At 38.1% G+C, this 22652-nt stretch overlaps 1 protein-coding gene across 1 annotated transcript; it reads right to left on the bottom strand.

Moving 5' to 3' along the window:
* Positions 1-1044: 1044 nt before the first annotated feature.
* On the bottom strand, positions 1045-16514 carry LOC108428836. Its single transcript, XM_037533635.1, has 8 exons — positions 16496-16514; positions 10819-10891; positions 10141-10347; positions 8596-8789; positions 7275-7340; positions 6705-6762; positions 5043-5135; positions 1045-2573 (listed from the first exon to the last, which is right to left on the bottom strand). The coding sequence occupies exons 2-8, from the start codon at positions 10886-10888 to the stop codon at positions 1615-1617; spliced, it is 1647 nt and encodes a 548-aa protein (XP_037389532.1). The 5' UTR covers positions 10889-10891; positions 16496-16514; the 3' UTR covers positions 1045-1614.
* Positions 16515-22652: the final 6138 nt, after the last annotated feature.

Consider the following 22652-nt stretch of genomic DNA (forward strand, 5'->3'; position numbering starts at 1 on the left):
CAGGTCAGTTAAACAGCCATCAGACTCGCTTTACCCGTTTCTCACAAAATAAGCTCAGCTATGACTCTCCACAGAAGGGTGAACACTACCCTTTTTTGTCAGACTTGTTTTAGTGTTAAACCATCATCATCACCTGTGAGGTACTACAAAAATGTCCCGAAATCCTGCCGAAACTTCAGCCTAGGCCTGGTTAATCTGCACTGCAATTAACAGAAGAAGACTGACAAGAATTTAGTCTAAAAACAGGAAAAAGGAAATAATCAGATATCGCACAAGTTTTGATTTAACAATAAGGGCTTCACTCCCTTCTGTGTAGCCTAGTTTCCCCAACTACAGCACATTTGAGCTCAAAGTGTGTTGTACTGAAGATCAGACAGCATGTCTCAGTCTTGGCCGTGCCTCACAAGTTGAGGTGGCCAGTCTTCAGACTTTCTTAACCAAACTCTTTATATCCTTTTTGTTTTGTTTTGTTTTTGAAGTGTAAACAGCACAGCAACTCAAGAGAAACAAGACAGGTCTCAAGAAGCTTTAAAGAGTAAAAGAGACGCGAGAGAAAACCCTCTTGTCTCTATTCAAAATACCGGCTGAGTCATTTGTAAGAACTCCATACAAAGACTGAGCAATGCTGGAACTGAGCTTTGCTATAAAATAGGCCTTCCCACAGGTGTAGTGCATCTCCCTTGATTAGAAGCAGCCCTGCACCACCCTCTGGTGGCCAGTGCAGGTCAAGCTCTGGTCCTGACTTACAGTTCGTTGTAAGCACAATATTTTCCCCTAAATTCATGTGTTTGGGTGATATATAAAATAAAAAAATACATAAAATACAAATGGATATTTAAAAAAAATACTATGGAGTGCCATTTGAGTCCACTACTAAATATATAAATATAAACCAGCATATGAATAAATTCATGCATTTGTCTAAGTGAACAAATAATTCACAGAGTAATTTACACACACACACACACACACACACACACAGGACATTTATTCATGTGGAAATGAAGGACAGGTTTAGTTAAGCATGAAGAAATAAGCAACACATTCATTGACACATCATTTTAATACAGTCTTGCTGTTTTATTTTGATGTTCTTTCTTCTTTAGGTCTGATCTCGCCATCAGATTCTAAACGTCTAGCTACGCCCCCGACTACATGTACATGAAGCGTTCATGGCGTATTCTTACAGTAATGTTCCGTTACTGTATTGATTACATACATTCTTTAATGAGTAATATGATAAACAGTCACCAATGTTTAATATATACTTAATACATGTACATGAATAAATCTGTTGGGGAATTCTGTAATCATTACATTTAACAGTTATTCAATCTGAGGTTATAGAATAACCATAACTTGTCCAACCATAACATTTTGATGTATAATATCCCACTTAGCTGATTTTATGTCTAGTTATAAGAGTTGTTGCTCTTCTGTTGGATCATGAGTGAGAATATTAGACTTGGACTATCAACAATGATTAGTTACTCTGTATCCCCAAAGGGTTTCGTGCTGGTGGTGATAGACTGATCTAAATATGGTGAAATTATAAATATAAATTGTCACTGTGGTCCACCCTCCTTTAATCTATGTCTACACTGCTTCCTGTCTTCAGAGAGACATGAACGTTGCATGAAGTTTCTTTAGCTCCTCGTCCATCTGCTTTCTGAGCTCATCCTGCCCACTTGGCATTGAAAGCCATATAATACGCTGATGTTCTGGTAACATGACCTTAATGAACTTTCTGTCTTCCTCCATTCCAGCCACTCTCTCATACAATTTTTTGATTTGCTCCCCAATGTTGATTTTAGTTTCACAAAGCTTCATTGCAGCTGTAACCAGTTTCTTGTTCTCTACTGAACCCTCAGGTTGTTGTCTTAGTGTTTTTATATCAGCCTTATAATTTTCAATATATTCAAAATTCTTTGTGAGAATTTCTTGCATTTCCTGGCGTCTTTTTCTTATTATTGCTTCTCTCTCCTCCATGTCTCTAAACATCTGATCAACATCACATCTATTCTTGTTTCCTGCAACCATCATTTCTATCTTCTCCAGCAGCTCTGAGACCTGAGAACCATCTCCACTGTCCTTAATGTTGAGACAGTGAAACCTGTTCCCACATTTCTCTACAAGTCTCTGGACCTCCTGGGTTCCTGACTGGATAAACTCTTCAATGTTCTCTTGGACTTCATCAGTAACAGTGAAAAGGATCATGGCGTTCCTCCAACATCTCTCTCCAAAAATCTCCTCCATTTGCTCCAGTATGCCTCTCTCCTCTCCTGTAGGCTCCATCAATGGTATGACTAGGAGGAAGGCATGTGGCTCTCTGGCACAAAGACTGACAATAAGCTCCACATTCTCTTTCAGCTCTTCAGGAGTGTCCACCACAGTCACCTGCCTCCCATACACCTCCCCCTGTCTACCCTCACTCTGTTGCTTCAGTGTAGATGCTCCAGCCTGGCTCCTCTCCTCTCTTCCCAGGATTATGTTTTCCGCTGCAGACCCGGTCTTCCCCACTAGTACCAGCCTCAGGTTAGTGGCAAGAATAATTTCTGAAAATTTCTGAAAACCTGGAGCACAAACAACATATATAGCTGTAAGTGGCAATTCGGGGGTCCAAGGAAAATTAAGCTCAAATGAGGCCCATTTAAGGATCAGGTAAAATGTTACTGATCAAATTAATGCAAATAAAATATGGCAAACGTGGCATTGAATCACCAGCTGAACAAGAAATATGTTTAATCTTGAACCAACACACTTTTTAAACCTGGGATTTGAACCCAGGACCACTGAAATGTAAGCCAGATATTCAACCAGCAAGCCACAGCAGGATTTTCCCCTACCCAGTGACTTCAAAGACAGCATATAAATTGGTAAATGCAGAGACCCAAGCAGAATGAGGTCAGGTAAAACATTAAAGTTTATGATACCATCAGGAAATGTATGGAACATGGTTTAAACCAGACTTAACAACCTTACACACTATTTCTAAATCCTTCTAAAAAGCTCAATAACCATAGATGGACTTTAAGAAGGATGACAAGTTGGCTAGTTTTTTGGGGTTTTTTCGTGAAAAGGTAAGAATTGAGCATCAGCTAAGGTTGGCTAGCTTTAAATCAAGCAGTATGTTATCGGGGCATGGACAGTAGTAACTCTAGCAGAGTATTTTTGGAGCAGTGAGCAGTGAGCTTTTCTTTTTGGAATAACAGGCTTAGCTTTGGCTACCATTCATGCATCCAGCCATGCATTTAGTTAACATTGACAGAGCTATGAAACACATAAAAATTATACACTTGCTGATCAACCTACAGTGTAGAACTCATCCTGCTTGCCATCGTCCAAGATTAATATTGCACTTGTCCTGTGCTCATTCATGCAGGTTCAGTGTCTTCAACCTGGCAACCTGCCTGAACTTTGAGTCTGGGTAGAAGAGGGCGGGAGCCGACGACTCTCTCCAATATTTTGAATTTGCACTACAGTACCCATTTTAAACGCTTGCTGTTAGTATTACAAGTTGTTCCTTTAACAAAAAATCTTCCTAACCTACATAGATTTAGATACATTTCGGGAGTTTGCATATGTGAGATTTCTTGAACGCAAAGGTTTTGTTTTGTTGGTTTTGAAAGAGAGAATAAGTTAACACATCCTCTACAGAGAACACAATTGTGCACAATTTAATGAATAATTACAATTTATTTGCTGAAGTGAACATAAAACAAACAAAAAATATGGCCTGTACAAAAGTCGTGGCACACCATGGAATTCTGTATTTTCTTGACTTTTTTAAATGACAAAGTCTGGTTTACTATTTAAACTTCATTAAAGTTTCAAAAACTAAGATTCACTCACCAGTCTATACAGTTCATATATAGACACTAAGTTGTAAAAACCGCACATTTTGAATGTATCATTTTTCTGATGTCAAGCAAACCATCACATTTACATATCCAGCTATTCAGCCTTTAGCTCTGCCCACTTGCTCTGAAGTTATAAGGAGTGTTTTAGCCCAGATTGCTTTTTGAATGAGGTATGATACAGGACAGCCAATCAGAGCAGAGATCCTTTACCTATATCAGCCTTAAAGGCACAGTAACAGAAAGAGCCTGTTTAATTCTAAGGGAAGAACAGAAGTTGGAAGTTGTTGATGCAAATATGAGTTATGACCGTTTCTATAACATAATATTCCTCACAAATGCTTTGAGTGGACCTTGGGAAAAAAATTAAATAAAAGTATAATATAGAATATGGGCTCATAACTTAGCAAATGAATAGAAACCGCGTACTAATTCTTTTGATTCTTTTCCTTTCACATTTCAATTAAACAAAACATGGCAGTCAATGAGGCTTTAGAAGATATTTTACAGGGTTACTACTGCTGCCACACATCCCTCCAGCTCCCACTTACCCAAAGACTCAATTTCCCGAAACCCCCTGGGAGATCACGTGACTGTGGAACTCCTCAGTCCACCAAGCACCGTTCACAATCACCTGAATACTGATCTGTTTCACCCGCTCTGTTTGTAATGTGACTCTTCCAGTTTAGTTTATAACCCTGGGCTTTAGACTAGATACTAAAAACTGATCGTTTTCTGTTTGATACTTCATCTTATTATGAACTTGACCGTGTTTCTGGACTTTCTGACTTTGCCTTTTTGGGCTTTTAGTCCCATTGATCACATTTTTCTTATGTTTGTCTTTTTATGTATTTTGTATATATATATATATATATATATATATATATATATATATATATATATATATATATATTTGGACCTATGCCTGTTTACCAACTATGAGTATTGTCAAACCCTTTACAAGCAATACCTCTTTTCTTGTTTTTAACTGCCAACGTCTGGCTGGTTCTATCATGTTCCATATGTATGTATTTTTTTAATGTCCAAAGAAGTCAAACAGCTTAATTCTGGGTTAACCATGTGAAACTCAGCGAAGCAATGTCTGATCATCAAATCATCAGACATTACCACATCATGTTGAAACAGTGAGAAACTAGCTAAAGCTTTAATAAGTCATATACTCACTCATGTTCATCATTTTGTTTTCTCCTTCTTTAATTTTTTCTCCCAGTTGTTTAATTTTCTTCTGTTCTTCAGTGAAAACATAAAAATTAGTTTCTGCAGAAAAAAAAAGAAAAACAAACATTTAGCTTATTTCGAGGAGGGTATGTTGCAGACATGATCTTTAATGAGAAAAGATACAGCGCTGTACAAAAGTCTAGGAACATCCTTCATTTTTTTTCCTGTCATAATAACAATAAAGTACAAGTTCATTTTCAGATGTTTCTGAGGACGGTAATGAGATAATCCACTTGCATAATAAGGGAAATTAAGTAAGATCTGAATAAGATTCATTATAAGATTCACAATAAGATTCAGATCTGAAATAATCCACAGGTGTTTCTGTCCATTGTTCCACTCTAAAATAACAATTCAACACTGAGTCCAAAAGGATGTGTAGCTGTCAAGAAGCTCTTACTGAGAAAAAAAATCAACAGAAATCATGAGATGAAAGAACTATGCAAAGAAGCTGCTGATGTTCTCAGAACAATGGACTGACCACCCCAGAATCCAGACCTCAACATCACTGAATGTGTTTGGGAATTTTTGGGTCATAAGGTGAAGAAAATGCAAGCAACATCTAAGACTGAACTTTGGAGGTATGGAAAAATATCCCTGTAGATTTCTTTGGAAAACTAAAAGCAAGAATCCTGACAAGAATAGAAGCTGCAAAGAAGGCAAAGGGTGGGCACTGTAATAATTTCACAGAATATAGACGCTTGCGGATAAAGGAAAACCAGCAGGCTTTAATGTTGAAGTGGGAATCAAAATTGTGGTCAAAAAACAGGCAGAAGGTCAAAGCACAAAAACATTCGAAAGGGCAAATCAAAAACCAGAGTCAGAGAAAACAGGGAAAAACAAGTCATACACAGGAATACAGTCAAAAGAGTAGTAGTTTGTAGTAGAAACAAAACCTTGTGACTAATTATTGCTTAAGCCTGGGTTTATATAGGCCTGTGTGGGAACCAGAAGTCAGCTGATCTCCCTGCGCATTCTGGAAGTTTCAGGAAGCGATAAGGTCAGTTGCGCTATTCGTGACAGGCACACTAAATAGTGAAAAAATAAAAATATATATTTAGGTTCAGTTTTTTTATATATATCTTTTACTTCATGGCTATTTGGACAGGAAATTATATAAATAGAACATAAACTATCTATCTATCTATCTATCTATCTATCTATCTATCTATCTATCTATCTATCTATCTAAACAGCTATCTCAAACCAGACCACTCTTTAACTTGAGGAGATATTACTGAATTAATATTAAAAGACATTGCTTTTCTCTGATTACTGTCTGAAACGTATTCAATTTTGTGCATGAAAAATTAACTGTATTTCTAAACACATTTATTACGTGATACTGTTTCACTAGATAGAACAGAGAAATTGTATCAATATGTATTGATTAGAACTTTGTACAACATCTAATTTCAGTAATGAACTCTATCCAGGTTGTCAACTTCTGTGAATAGTCGAAACATACAAGCCCAAAACTGAACTGCCCTTGACCCACTGATCTAAGTACTCCTACTGCTTTATACCCAAACAGATTACATCTGGGCTCACATGACAGCTTGCTCTGTAGGTACATGTCTTTCCTGTTACAGTTTTCATACTTATTACCTTTTGCTTCACTTGTAGGCTTTGTTGAGTTCAGCTGGGCTCCAGATGCTGCAACTGGCTGTGAACAAGTTGGATTGGAAATTATTGTTAATTGGTGTTATGTTTCTAATAGCCATACAAAAGAAGGCTGTGTAAGAATGAGTAGAGCAGCTCTGTATCACTTTAGAAACATTAAGTAATACCAGAATTAATACCAGAATTTGGTAGTGTTCACTGTATAAATGATTTTGTTGCATCCACCTTAGAGAACAGAAGGAGGCAATAAATCCTACCTTAATACCTCTCAAATGAAAAAAAAAAATGCTCTTAGGTGATGAATTATCTTAAATACACTAAAATTCACAACAGAACCTTCAATATAGATGCATGGAAACTGAAACTGAGGAAAAACCTGACCAAAAAGGTAAAGGACTTCCTAGCTATCATAGAAGAATTGATTGATATACACATACAAAACATGGGGTTATTTTTTTATACTCTAGGCCTGTCCTAGTTTAGATTATTTTCCTGAAGATAACACCCCTGCACGATTATTTAGAGCATGAAGTGGAAAAAAGTATTCATACTCACCTGTGATGAAGGTGAACGATCTTTCTTAAAAATCTTTCTTAAGCCAAAAGTAAACAGCCAAGGAAACTGTTTGAAATGATGAATCAGTAAGTGTGTTTTTGCAGGTAAAACACTTAAATAACATTAGAATAAAAGCGATTAACCTTAAATGCAGTAAACCATAATTTAAAAAAGTTATTAGTATATTTATTAGAAGAAGACCTTTAGATAAACATACGTTTGGTTTTGGACATCTTGCTGCTCTCCAGACATTGCATGGATTTGATAATGCCATCAGCAGCAACTTATTTAATTGAATGAAGGATTGATTTGATAAGCTAGGTACAGGATAGTAACTGTAAAATACTTTGTTCCTACAGAAGAGCTTTGGAAATTAAGCTAACATACACCAAATCAAGTGTATTGCTTTTTTGTTTGTATTTAATTTATGATTTGTGTTTTGAAAGCAAGTAAATGCCTTATAAATGGCTTTGTTCTCACATACCCAAGATTATTGCACTGTTCTGTACATTTTGTATTTTATATTGAAAATTATATCCAGAATATTAGACAATATTCACAATATAGGGGTGCAACACACTGATAAATGATTATTCTCCTGATGTACATTCACTGAGCACTTTTTAGGCACACTTATATAAAACTCACTGAAGATTTTGTCTGATCCACATATCACATAGGTGCACTTGGTTGCTCTACAATTACAGACTGTAGTCCATCTGTATCTCTGCATACTTTGTTAGCCACCTTTCACTCTGTTCTTCCATTGTCAGGACCCCTGTAGGACCACCACAGAACAGGTATTACATGACATGGTGGTGCTGGACTGAGAATAGTCCATCAACCAAAAATATCCAGCCAACAGCGTCTTGTGGGCAGTATCCTGTGACCACTGATGAAAGATTAGACGAAGACCAACACAATCTGTGCAGCAGCAGATGAGCTATTGTCTCTGACTTTACATCTACAAGGTGGACAATAATGATAGATACAAGGTAGGTGTACCTAATAAAGTGCTCAGTGAGGGTATAATGTCATAAAAGGACATAACTTAAAATCACTGTACTTGTACTTTTTGATAGTTTGTTTATTTTTAACTGGGCTGTCATTTGGATATTTTATCCATTCTATTGACTGTTTCATTGCGTGTGAAATATGTTCTGACATGTTCTTGTGTGACAGTGAAAACAATGTATTTCTGTCATTATTGCTGCTCATGTGATTGACTCATTACAGCTACCTAGATCCGGTGGGCCATATAAGTGAAACATTTCTATACAAAGTTAGAAGGTCTTAGGTGAATATATAAATATAAAAATACCTCAGATTCTATCCACGTTTTAACCTGAGCTATTGCTGTATTATTCCTCCTGCACTGCAGCAGTCCTTTATCTTCATGGAACAGACAGTCCACTGTGAGTGTTTTCTCTCTGGTTACGGCATTGCTGCTGTCTTGTACAGTGAGGTCTGGGTTAAACGTGTGATGGAGCACCACTAGAACAACAGGCTTGGAGTCTGCAGAAAAGAAATTAGACATGTACTCATGTAGTTCCTGCTAGAATTGCACCTTTGAGCCAAAAAACTAAAATTTGGAGAAAAACCAGACCATACAGAAATAACTAGAGCTGGGTACTGAAATTTGAAAAAATTGGTGCCTGTTTTCGATACTTTGCAGAAAACGCAAATCATAAGCGATTATTGGAGTTCACCTTACCAACAATGCAAAAAAATAAAAAATAAAAAAAAAAAAAAAAAAAAGGACCCTGATGCAAAGAAACGCAGAGAGCACACAGCTAGATATGTTGAAGAGGTTGAAAGTCTGGCTCTGCTTCGAAAGATTACTGAGAACAGTTTGAAGCACAACAAGAGTCTTAAGATAGTGGCTTTCAAAATGGGTAATATGTCAAATCTAGAGCCCTAGAAATAACATTATTAAAACCTGGTATAACTTTACAATATATTGAGAGCTAATTGCTCTTTTCAAATGCTCTCTGTGAAGATATTAAAAATAGATTATAAAATGTGTTTTTTGAAGTTGGGGGGGGGGGGTCTAGAGGGTGGGTGTTTAGGGATTTGAGGGGTCTAGTGAGTAGGTATGGTTTTGGGCCATCTAGTTGGTGGGTTGGATTTTAGGGAGTCTAGTCAGTGGGTAGGGTTTTGGGGGGACTAGGGGGTGGATTAGAGTTTAGGGGGTCTAGGGGGTGGGTAGGGTTTTGAGCTGTCTAAGGGGTGGGTAGGGTATTGTGGAGCCTAGTGGATAGGATTTTGGGCCATCTAGTTGGTGGGTTGGATTTTAGGGAGCTGGTCAGTAGGTAGGGTTTTGCGGGGTCTAGTTGGGGGAGTAGGTTTTTGGGGAGTCTAGTGGGTGGATGATTAGGGTTTTGGGGGGTCTAGGGGGTGGGTTAGATTTTAGGGAGTCTAGTCAGTGAGTAGGGTTTTGGGGGGTCTAGGGGGTGGGTTAGATTTTAGGGGTCTAGGAGATGGGTAGGGTTTTGAGGGGTCTAGTGAGTAAGTATGGTTTTGGGCAATCTAGTTGGTGGGCAGGGTTTTGGGGAGCCTAGTGGATAGGGTTTTGGGCCATCTAGTTGGTGGGTTGGATTTTAGGGAGTCTAGTGTGTAGGTAGGGTTTTGGGGGTCTAGTGAGTGGTTAGGGTTTTGAGCAGTCTAGTTGGGGGAGTAGGGTTTTGGGGAGTCTAGTGGGTGGGTGGGTAGGGTTTTGAGGGATCTAGTGAGTGGGTAGGTTTCAGGCTTTATCACTATGTGTAACGTGTCCAGTCACTGTATTCTATTACTATGTTTGAACTGAACATTAAATGACAATAGAAATCATTTAGTGGGGCCAATGAATAAAAAAACAACGGAATACCTGGAATATTATGAAGCTTTTCCAGCGCTCCTTTAATGTCAGTTCTAGCATGTGAAACAACAGGACAGAAAAGCAGAATAACATCATAATTTTCCTTTTCTGACACCTCCTGCAAACCTGGCACTTCTCTATGAAGATGTTTCTTGAAGTCCTTGTGAGAATTCAGAGTCTTTCCAGCTACAATTGTGAGGTACTTCAGCTTATTTCCTGATAAATATAAAAAATAATTCTTAGATAATATATTATAAGACTTTTCTGGATATCAGTATTTTGGGCATTTTATAGATAGGTGCATGTAAATTATAATGTCAATGAACAATATATTCAAAATATTGATATTGAAACCATAAAGGAGTCATTTTGGGGGGGGGGCACAACATTAACAGTAATACATTAACACAATAACACAATGAATACAATAACAACATTAAGAACATAACTGAATTAGTATGAAGATGTTTTAAGAAAAGACACAGTATTTTTGACAACATATAGGGTTAAAAAGGCCTCCAAAATTAATTTAAACTTATAGAGCTATTTTAAACTCACTGTATAGCTTAAAATATTGTATCCCATAGGTTTGACATAAATGTAGAAACATTACAATTTTCAACATATCAAAATTTTCCAGGGACTATATATAAATGAAATGAGAAAATGATCTTTTTGGCATCTTACCAAGATTAAATCCTGTTTTAGTGCTGGGCTGAGATTGACCCTTATTCCAATCGTCTTCTTGTACATCCATCACCTGCTTGAGAGAATCATATCAAAAACTGAGAATTTTTTATTATGCTTGCCAGTGATGATTATATCAGAACCTCATCAGTATACGCTGTAAAAAAAATGGCTCCTTGTGGTAAGAAATATATTAACTAGTTTTATTCAACCTAAATTAATACTTTGAAAGAACGATTCTGTCAATCAACATCATTTTCTACATTGAATAAAATTAGTTTAACTGCTTGAAAATTATTCACACCATTCCACACCATTACACACACACACACACACACACACACAGTCACACATTATCTAAGCCACTTATCCTTCTTGGTAGCAGGGGAAGCAGGAGCCTAACCCTGCAGTCATTGGGCAGAAGGCAGGAAATGCCCTGGACAGGTCACCAGTCCATCATAGGGCAGAAAATACCATTATAGATTAAGTTATTTTAATATTATGTTATTCTATATGCAGATCTGAGTTTAATTATGCAAACATAAGCTATTAAGTGATACTTTTTTGATCCCACAACCAGGGGAATTCCACCTCCACATTTAACCCATCCGTGAAGTGAAACACCACATACACACTAGTGAACACACACACTAGGGGGCAGTGAGCACACTTGCCCAGAGCAGTGGGCAGCCCTATCCAGTTGGGGGTTAGGTGTCTTGCTCAAGGACACCACAGTCATGGACTGTTGGCCCTGGGGATCGAACTGGCAACCTTCCAGTCACAGGGCCAGATCCCTAACCTCCAGCCCATGACTGCCCCTGAACATAACATACACTACTCACAAAAAGTTAGAGATGTTTGGCTTCCAGGTGAAATTTCAGGATGAACCTAAAATGCACTCTAACCTTTACAAGTGAACTTAATGTGACCTTCTCTAAACCTTTGAATGCACATGTCCAGCTGTTCAATGTTTCAGTACTTTTTGCACAACTTGCTGTTCTCTAACAAGGAGCTTAACGGCGAGGTGGTGATGGTGGTGTTACAGTGTGTCTAGTCAATACAGACCTGCCCTACACTTTGCGAATGGTACAGTGACCAGCCCATACTACTGAATAACATCATTAATCCAGTCATTGTGCCTCTGCATGAATAACACAGGCCTAATTTCATCTTCATGGATGACAATGCTCCAGCTCATCGAGGCCGCATCATTAGGGAACGGCTGCTGGAGACTGGGGTGCCTCAAATAGAGCAGCCTGCACTTTCTCCAGACCTGAATCCCATAGAAAACCTATGGGATCAGCTGAGTTGCCGTGTAGAGGCTCATAACTCTGTACCCCAGAACCTCAACGACCTGAGGGCCACCCTTCAAGAAGAGTGGGATGCCGTGCCTCAGCAGACAATAAGTCGACTTGTGAACAGCATGAGATGTCGTTGTCAAGCTGTAATTGATGATCAAGGGCACATGACAAGTTATTGAGAAAATGTCATTTTTTTGTTGGGGTCTACCCACCACTGCTGATGCTTTTGTTTCAATAAATTGTTTGAGATGAGGAAATCACCATTGCATGCTTCTACTTAAATGCCCTACTTTCATGATGTGATATCACTGTAGCGTGAACTTTTTACATTTTCCATAAATTTCACCCTAAAGCCAAATACCCCTAACTTCTTTTACAAACTAAGACCAGAACTAATCTTGCCAACATCTGTAAATATTAAATATGTGACTTGATCTTTAACCAAAGGGCAAATTTGGAGCTGAAAGCTATAAAAACTCCCCTTGTCTGTCTGATCCAGACTACTGTGTGGTACAGATCACAGAGTGTTTGTAAGCATGACAATAAGCAAACCCTGAGCACTAGGCTTTTCTATGTATTGCTTTTTCCCCTTTCTTTTTAAAGGTGTTATTTTATGGCAGAGGATGGACTTCAATTTGATATCAAATACAGATTACAGAGGGGATTTATTCCACTGGGAGTGACTGTCGTAACTGCAACGGTACTGAAAGTGGCTTCTTGGCCAGCTTCATATTAAAATGTTCTACTCCATTGTTGTAATGTCGCAGCAGTTTTATTTTGGTGCCTGTACAGGAAAGTACAGAAAGTACCACCATTCTTCAGATCTGCTGTCACACGAGTCTCCTTAGTCGAACTTTTTCATCAAAACAATAGATCTAATACAGACGTAATATCTTCAGCAACTCACAACACTTTCACTTTGATACTCAAACATATTCACAAACAAGTACTTTTATACAATTCCTCAAGTAATAACTTTCTACTTTTACTCACAGACAGAATTATTGCCCTTCATCCGCCCTGAAGAAGTTCTAAAGGTTTTGTTTATAAGCGATATGAGCGTTTACTTACTGCAGCTGTTCTCCACAGAGACTGCACAGGAATGCAGGAAGACTAGATTTCCATCCTGAGTCTGAGCTATTTACTGCCCACTACACTTGATCTCAGCTGTAGGGTGCACTTCAGTCTTGTTTAGTGTGTTGGATCACTCTTCACTTGTTTCCTCTGTGTCCAAATGTATATAAGGTCTGATATCAGTTCTGCACACTTTTTTTATCAGCCCGGTCTCACATTGCTCTACAGTATCCACTCGTATACTTGTTTTGCTTGTTAATCCAATGGCTTGTACAGCTTTTGCTAGATAGGACATATTGTAGGAGTGGCTACACATTTTTAATGGTAAAGTAGTGATACAATGTGCTGTCTAGTGTGTTTAGTTTTAAAATAGCCTAATAATACTAGTTACTGAGTACATAAATAGTATGCAAATAATAAATAAATAAAAACGGTCTAAAAATAATAAATTAGAACAATTTGCCTGTTTATGAACTTACTAAAGGTCACAACATGTCTTCATGAGTCTATGAGTAATTTTGCCAAGTGCTGTCAGTAGGCATTTTAGTTCATCTAGCTGTACAGATCCACACTAAGTTCTCAAGCATCTCCAGCCTTCTTATCACTGCCGTCTAAAATACCTATTGGTTTTCAACCCTTATCCTGCTTTTTGCAACTATTTTTCAAAAGTTGCTATGCTAAGCTAATGCTATGTCAGCAGTCAGGTTCTGTAGTATGGTATTGTAGAAAGCTAAATCCCTGATTTCATTCGATCTGATGGATGGTGTACTTCTTTCTTTGATTGGCTACCAAGGGATGACAAAAAAAAGTAGAAGAAATGGCCAATGACCTTGATCTGTATAATGAAAAGTGGACAGTCAGTACAGTGCATGACTCTGCAGGGAAATACAGTACAGTGCCCCTTATTACAGTACCGCTTATAGTCAGAAATCTCTGCCTCACTAGTTTAAGGTGTGGAATTTGAAGTTAAAATTATTGTAAAATTATTATTATTATTATTACAGACCCTGCATTTTATATATTTTATAGATGATCTCTTCTGCATGGCTTATTATTTTCATGATTATTATAAGCTGAAATTTCTGTTGAATGTGCCACTATAATAGTTCAGCTAAGTTATTTGCCTACTAAGCTGGTGCTACCATAGTCAGCTCACTGTGCTCAATTGCTGCTTAGTTGATTGTTTATCATTTTGTGGTAAATTAACTGAAAATCTTGTTTGTTCATTTTCTGATTAGCGTTGTTACACTGGGAACGTCTGTTTTTTTTTTTTTCTACTGAGTTCCCGCTCACCTGCTGAACCTGCTCAAACATGGAGGACTTTATCACCAACAACACTGCATGTCTGGTGGTAAAATGAAGGGGCGGGGCTTTGCCTACTCCTAAAATCACCTGAGAAAGACAAGCTCATTAATCCAAAACAGGGTGTGTCATGCTCAAGGTCACAAAACCAAGCTAACATGTTTAGGAGCACAGAGGAGCTAAAGAACAGAGAGAATCAGACAATTAATAAAACAACAGTCAAGTTGTAAAGTTTTGGTTGAAAATTAAAGGGTTAAAAGGCAATAAAAAAATAAGGTTATCTAATCAAGGAGATTCCTTTTGTGCATCTCCCACCTCTATTTAGACCTGTGCAGTCAGCTCCTCCTCCCTGGCTCTACCCTTCCATCATTAGGCATACCCGCAGCAGGTTTTTGGACTCCCTTACACTCACATATGTCCTCCTTTGTTTACACTGTGCCCTGCAAAGTCTCTGTCTAACCGCTAATTTCTATGAAAGTTTCAGTGAGCATTAATGAAAGCTTTTTATAGTCTTGAAATTTACATAAGTACAACAAAATCTACACCTGCTTCTGGCTATGCATAAAGCATGTGTAAAGCATGTGTTGCAAAATATAAATCCCAATACAGAGTCACACTGTAGAAAATGTTAACAACCCCTAGTCTAGAGTAAAGTTTGTTTGGAAATTCAACATATAATTGGTTAATTCCACTATCAGTTAATTATGTTAGAAGTTAAGCTGATAGGCTAGGCCTTCTTTTCTATTCTTACCAATGGGAGAGCTCATTTTGTTACATCTAGTGAGTCATTACAAGTTTGGTCAACTTTAAATTTCAAGGCAATTTATTTCACAGCTTTATTTTGCATTGAACTTCAGGGAACAGGAGTTCACCAAAGCTGAAAGTGAGTTAATATGTCACTTCAAAATTCTAACTTGACCCACCTATGTGTGTATATTAAGCCAGTCTGGAGCGAAGGGACATATATTGAAAAAATATTTACAAAACTGAGTATATACAGCTTTCATGTTCTAGACCAGAAGAGACCAATTCAGGGTAAACACATTTATTTCATAGGTGCTGCGATTGACAGTATAAGGGCCATGTATGTACCACATGTAGTGAATTAACATGTTAAAGCTAAAATTAACTTTTTCATTCCTTCTTATCACAGCCATGTGTAGAATAATGAGCTAAATGTATTTCCTCCTTATGCTATTCTACATTTAGTGCAGAGCAGCAGTAGACAACAGTACAGACAATGCATACAATACATACAAACAATAAGCTATACAAAACACTATACAATAAACTACCATCATTAATTACAATACAGTATACACTAGAATAGAGGCTGAAGAGTGAACAATAGCAAAATGAAACAAACCAGAAATGATTTGTATATGTACTGTATGTTTATTGATCTTTACACATTAATAGCCATAATCATTAGCAGCAGATAACAATGGCAAAGGTATAGACACTGCGTATATAAAGTGTTACGTGCTTATAAAGTGCACTGTATAGTAATGTGTATATAATACAAGAGATCAAGATGAGTCAGGAAGAGTAGTCTGGTTAGGGTGTATGGCAGATCTATTCAGTACTCCCACTTCCTGAGGAAAGTAACTGTTCATCAGGCTGAGTGCTCTGAAACCACCTTTGAAACGGGAGGTGAATAGTGAACAGTTCACAGTGAATGGGAGGGCTGAGAGAATTCCTTACTGACAAGGTGACCTGAGACACCCTGGATCCCATTCACTCTGGTACTTAAAGCTGGAGTAGGTGATTCTGTAGAAACTAGGAACTGTGGGCTAGTTTTTGAAAAAAATCAACCAAGGAAATCCCACCCCCTACTTTCAGCCTTCCTTCCAAAACCAACCATCCAGCTAGCTCACACCTACAGCTTAGTTAACATTTGTGTTGGGCTAATAGGTGAAATAACTCCATAAGTAGCTAGATATGTTGGCAACATAATTTAGGAAAATAACACCCATAAACAAAACACATCAGATAATTACCTGTCCAACAGAAAAAAAACAGCAACCTTGGTGCCACGTTCCAGACCTTTCAACTCCCTCAGGTCTCGACCCAGCTGGAAAGCCACACCAGTGTTGGCTCTGGTTTGATCATTTGCTTTATTCAACCTCTTTTTGTTCAAAACCTTTTCCTCTTCTGTCTTTCTTTTCTCTCTTTAGCAATGCCAGCTGTTGTAGGTATCTGCCGTAGGTAACTTTCTCTGCTATTCTTGTGAAGCTAGCTCGCTAACTCAAACATGGAGGACTTTATCACCAAAAGTAAACAACACTGCATGTCTGGTAGTAAAATGAAGGGGCGGAGCTCATTAATCCAAAACAGGGTGTGTCATGCTGAAGGTCACAAAACCAAGCTAACAAGTTTAGGAGCACAGAGGAGCTAAAGAACAGAGAGAATCAGACAATTTTTGAAACCCCCTACTTTCAGCCTTCCTTCCAAAACCACTCCCCCAAACATATGAACACACATGGCCTGGCTTGTCAGGACAGACCGTGTTAGAAAAAGGTGTGCAGTGTATTGTTTTCATCAGTGTATCCACTTACCTCATCAATCAATCACATGTAAGAAGACACAGCATTATTATAATGGATGTAAATAGTCAACATGCCTATTGTTAATACTTACTGTTGGGTATGTTGGTATTGGGAAATATTATTGAAAATTTCTTCAAACTACAAGTAACACAAATATGCTAGCTAGCTACATCACGTCATTTGTAAAATGTCCTGTTCAAAGCAAATATAGAATAACATGAGATAAATACCATCAAGCGACACTTGCTCAAAACAACAATGTAGATATCCTTGAACATACAGACACACAGATTACATATCCAGCTAGCTCACACCTACAGCTTAGTTAACATTTGTGTTGGGCTAATAGGTGAAATAACTCCATAAGTAGCTAGATATGTTGGCAACATAATTTAGGAAAATAACACCCATAAACAAAACAAATCAGATAATTACCTGTCCAACAGAAAAAAAACAGCAACCTTGGTGTCACGTTCCAGACCTTTTCAACTCCCTCAGGTCTCGACCCAGCTGGAAAGCCACACCAGTGTTGGCTCTGGTTTTATCTTTTGCTTTATCCAACCTCTTTTTGTTCAAAACCTTTTCTACTTCTGTCTTTCTTTTCTCTCTTTAGCAGTGCCAGCTGTTGTAGGTAGCAACTTTCTCTGCTATTCTTGTGAACCTAGCTCGCTAACTGTGTTTATCCACATGTAAACACATAACATGTATTGCATGAATGCTAAAGCATTAAGATTCATCTTCCACAGCAAAGGACCACCACATTAACTGCATCATCACAGCAGAGATGAGCTACACTGCTTTGTGTAGCTTCTTTCTTCGTTTGTGTAGCTTCATTCTTTTTCTTTCTTCTTCCATTTGTGTGAAATTTATTAGCAGTCCATTCAGTGCATGTCTGTAAAAGTAAGCTATGTAGTCCTTATTGGTGACGGCACTTGGAGCTACATAAAGTCTGATAATGAAGACAACAGTCAATTCTCACAGCAGATAGTGGAGTTGACACTTTATCGTTAGGCATTCTATCACTGCATTAGCAACAGGAGTACTGGTTCACCAACTTTTGTTCACAGAGGCGGACAATCTTCCTGAATGGATCTCTAAGGACAATATGTTTTGCTCCAAAAGGAAGGAAGTCAGCCTGAATAGTCACATGCAAACTTAGGAATGCTGCTGTTGAGCCGTGTTTCAGTCATAATTAGAACACAGCACTTCTAGAGTGGGCTTCTTGTACAAGCTTGCACTATAAAAAGGACTACATTTACAGCTGAAATTGTACAGTAATTTATTGTATTCCTTAAGAACAACAGATTGCTGTAAAGCATGCTTTATTCAGGGAAAACAGGTCCAGCTTCTCCTCATAGAAGTTAAAATGTTTGGATTTTATGGTAATTAACTGCTGGCAGCCTGTCTCTGAATATTATCGTGATGGGGACGAAACCCCCCAGCAGTTTTTGTTAATGTGCTTTTATATTTTCTTCTACAGTTCAGGAGTTTTTAAAAGATTTTTTGTTTGTTTGTTTGTTTTAACATGCTATTCTCAACACAAATAAACAATCACTGGGAGTGCATCCCTATGTTGATGTGAATGACTTCACATACACGTTCCATGAATTGCAATCCACTTTTCTTGATCATCTATAATGCCACACAATTAATGAATGGAACTTATGGCTTAGGAGCAGATGTTTCAGGTTATGATCCAATAGGTCAACTTAAAATCCTGGTGCTTAAACCCAATACAACTGCCCACTCTACACTTGAAACTGCACCTGAAAAACACTTTCCTTTAGAGACCCAGATGAAAAGATAGCAATGGAAACTGGATTTAGAGACACAAGTAGATGGATTGACTGGATACACTATACAGTTCACACGTTAGGTGTTCATAATTGTTATGCATGTTCCACAGTGAAGCCAGTTTTGACAACAGCACCATTTCCAGCTCTGTTAAATGATTGAAATCGCACTTCATGCCTTCTCACCTTACTTTCTAGAAGAACAGTTCCAAATTCCCACCTGTTAAGAAAATAGGACATACACCACCCATTTTTGAGCCTGCCAAGTGCAACTGTACATGTTTTACCCGACAGACCGTTTTTTTTCTTTTAACATATTCATTGGGGCAGAAGAGAAAGGTTCTACATTGTCTATAACTGTTTGTGTGTTTGTTTCTTTTATTAACTATCCGTTATTCTTTTATATATCCTGCATTTACCTTTTATCCATTATATTCACATGAAATCAGTATATTTTTATATACTTTTTTATACATTTTATCCTTGCCTGACCTGTTCTTTGGGATTCATTGCTTTGTGCCTAGGGACCCGCAATCACTCTTTTGCCTAACAGTTATTTTATTTTACACATGTGTGAGTCTGGTTTGCTTTTTCAGTTAAACACATGCTGCCCAGAGTTGGGATTGGGCACTGGTTATTGCCATAGGGGCTGATGCGGGCCGGATGGGTCTATTTGGGCTAAACAACTATTTTGGGACACCTGGTATGAATATAACGATGTCATAAGACTTTATAAACAGGGAGGACCAATTACACTGTGCCTGCTGAGTATTATTTCTTGCCCTAAGTTTAAAAGTTCACCAGATTCCTAATTCGACCGTATTATTTATACCCATTGCAGGAGGGACATGCTTAAGGTAATTTTTAATAATAGAGTGATTATAGAATTTATGAACTATTTTTGAAGTAATCCAGTGGTTCCTGGTTAATTGATTAACATTGGTATGTTATGTTTAACCTTACCTAATAATTTGGGTTTAATAATAATTTGACAAGTAATTTATATTTTAACTATAACCATGGCATTTATTAGTATGTTATCCTCTGTAATCCATGGAAAATATCAGCAAATCAGTTGTGGAATTCATGGTTGAGGAGCCGTGAACAGGAGGGAAATGTTGGAGTTTTTGATTAAATGTTCCCTTGAATCACTGCTTTAATAAAAAAAAGCTTCTTTAAACGACTACTTTAAAATTACTAAAATAAGTTATAGTCATATAAATGCAGTTGATGAATCCTTTCAGGCCTTTTGTGTAAGGGAGGTTTGGACACAGGAATGCACCTGGAGCTTGGAGAGGCCAGCAAAGTTGCTTACATAGTAAAAGACAAAGGCAAGCTGACCCTCAAAGAGCAAAGTAAGCTGGTGAGAACCGGCAAAAAACAGTTCTTGAGATAAATTAATAAAGTAAGTTTCAAAATGATGGCATTGGCCTGGACCGCCAGGCTGGGAAAGCTTAAAAAGAATAGATCCCAGGGATCATTGGAGATAAAAGTTTCCAAGGAAAGCGTCAAATTAAGAAATAACAGGAATCAAAAGTGTTTCAATGTAAAAGAACTGATTAAAGGTTGGTGGGTGGGGTGATGAGCTCACCCTGAAATAGGATATAAAGAAGGATGCTTTGTAATGATCTTTGTATTTCATTGTCCGGGAACCATCATGCCACCGGAAACTCAATAAAAGAGGGCCTTTTCCTTCCTTCCTCAAAGAATTCATCAACTGAAGTCTTTTTATTTCTTTTTCTTTGATCTTTTACAGAATACCTCTTAATTTTATGATTTTTGCATTAGTGATCAGAATATATTTAGAACAAAACACAACTTTGAATAATTAGTTGTAAAACCACATATGTCCGGACAGGGGGCAAAGGGAAAACTGCTCTTGGTCCCGACAGGTTCATTGAGGGAAACATGAATTCCAACATGTACTGTGACATTCTGAAGCAGAGGATGAGCCATTCCCTTCGGAAACTGTGCTGCATGGCAGTTTTCCAACACAATAATGACCCCAAACACACCTCCAAGATGACAACTGCCTTGCTGAAGGTAAAGGTGATGGACTGGCCAAGTATGTCTCCAGACCTAAACCAGACATGTTCGCCGTGAGGTGTACTCACTTGTGTTGCCAGCTATTTAGACATTAATGGCTGAGTGTTGAGTTATTTTCAGAGGACAGACAATCTATACTGCTATACAAGCTGTACACTGACTACTTTAAGTGATATCTAGTTTTGATTTCTATAGTGTCCCATGAATGAAGATATAATAAAATATTTGCAGAAATGTGAGCGGTGTACTCCCTTTTGTGAGATACTGTGTGTGTGTGTGTGTGTGTGTGTGTGTGTGTGTGTGTGTGTGTGTGTGTGTGTATATATATATATATATATATATATATATATATATATATATATATATATATATATATATATATATATATACTGTGGAAATATCATAATTATTTAGCATCATTTACTCCTGTTTAGCATTATGTACTCTTGCTTAGCATTATTTACTCCTGGGTAGTAGTCTACTGAATATGCTTATAGGGACCAGCATATTAGAGTAGGCCCGCTTTGCTCAAGTGTGTACGTGCATAGCTGCACAAGAGATCCTCATGTAACCTTTTGGTCTATGACATTTTGTTCTAATTCATTCTATGTTCAGCATCTGTACAGGAAACAGACTATAGGGAAGTGACAAGCACACCGAAACCACAACATCAGAAATCTAAAAAGGCAAGTGTCACGGGAATATGCAAAAGTTGAAACGATAACAACTCCATGGGGTGGTAGAGTGTTAAGAGCAAACTGGTGTGGCTCAGGTTTGGTTGTCCTCCCACCCACATGATGAGGGGGGAGGGGGGGTTTTATTATAAAATGTATTTCTGCACACCCGGACTGAGACCTTCTCTGGCAGACATTGTGAATGCCAGGTGAAGCTCCCAGAGCTCTGATAATAAAACTGCTTGAACTTCAACTCCACTTCATATAGTCTGTTTTCTTCAACCTTGTAATCAGATTCAACGAACAAGCGAGTGCTGTCAAGTGAGGGATAGTAGAGCGCTGATGGTATGGGGTTGCATTTGTGCCTATGCCATGGGCAGCTTACACATATGGGAAGGCACTATCAATGCTGAACAATATATAGAGGCTTCAGAACAGCATATGCTCCCATCCAGACAGCGTCTCTTTCAGGGAAGGCCTTGCATATTTCAGCAAGGAATGCTAAACCACATACTGCATCCATCACAACAGCATGGCTTTACAGAAGAGTCCAGGTGCTGAACTGGTCTGCCTGCAGTCCAAACCATTCACCAACAGAAAACATTTGGCGCGTCATGAAACGAAAAATCCAGCAGAGAAGACCCAGGACTGTTGAGCAGCTAGAATTCTACATCAGACAAGAATGGGACAACATTCCTCTCCCAAAACTCCAGCAACTGGTCTCCTCGCTTTCTAGATGTTGACAGATTGTTGTTAAAAGAAGAGGGAATGCTACACAATGGTAGACGTGGCCCTGTCCCAACTGTTTTGAGATGTGTTGCTGCCATCAAGTTCTAAAAGGTAATGTCTTTCATGAAATGGGAAAATGTCTCACTTTCAAACTTCTGTTTTTAATTACATTCATTCACATTTTACACAGCACCCCATCTTTTTTGAAATTGGAGTTGTATATAGGCTGTTTCATCAGAGAACACAAGCAAGCACTTCTTCAAGTGTCTCCATACTGTTTAATGCCAGCCTCTCAGATCAATAAACAGAAAGAATGCAACATGGCTAGTTTCTCCTGAGCCCCTTGAGTCCCTTCAGAACCATTTT

This window comes from Pygocentrus nattereri, chromosome 23 (genome assembly GCF_015220715.1).
Source record: "Pygocentrus nattereri isolate fPygNat1 chromosome 23, fPygNat1.pri, whole genome shotgun sequence".
NCBI lineage: Eukaryota > Metazoa > Chordata > Actinopteri > Characiformes > Serrasalmidae > Pygocentrus > Pygocentrus nattereri.

Coding starts and splice junctions, on each gene's coding strand:
- LOC108428836 (XM_037533635.1), bottom strand. CDS start 10,888: ATGGATGTACAAGAAGACGATTGGAATAAGGGTCAATCTCAGCCCAGC. Junction 10,348..10,818: donor TAAAACAGGATTTAATCTTG/GTAAGATGCCAA, acceptor TATATTTATCAG/GAAATAAGCTGAAGTACCTC. Junction 6,763..7,274: donor ATCGTTCACCTTCATCACAG/GTGAGTATGAAT, acceptor ACTTGTTCACAG/CCAGTTGCAGCATCTGGAGC.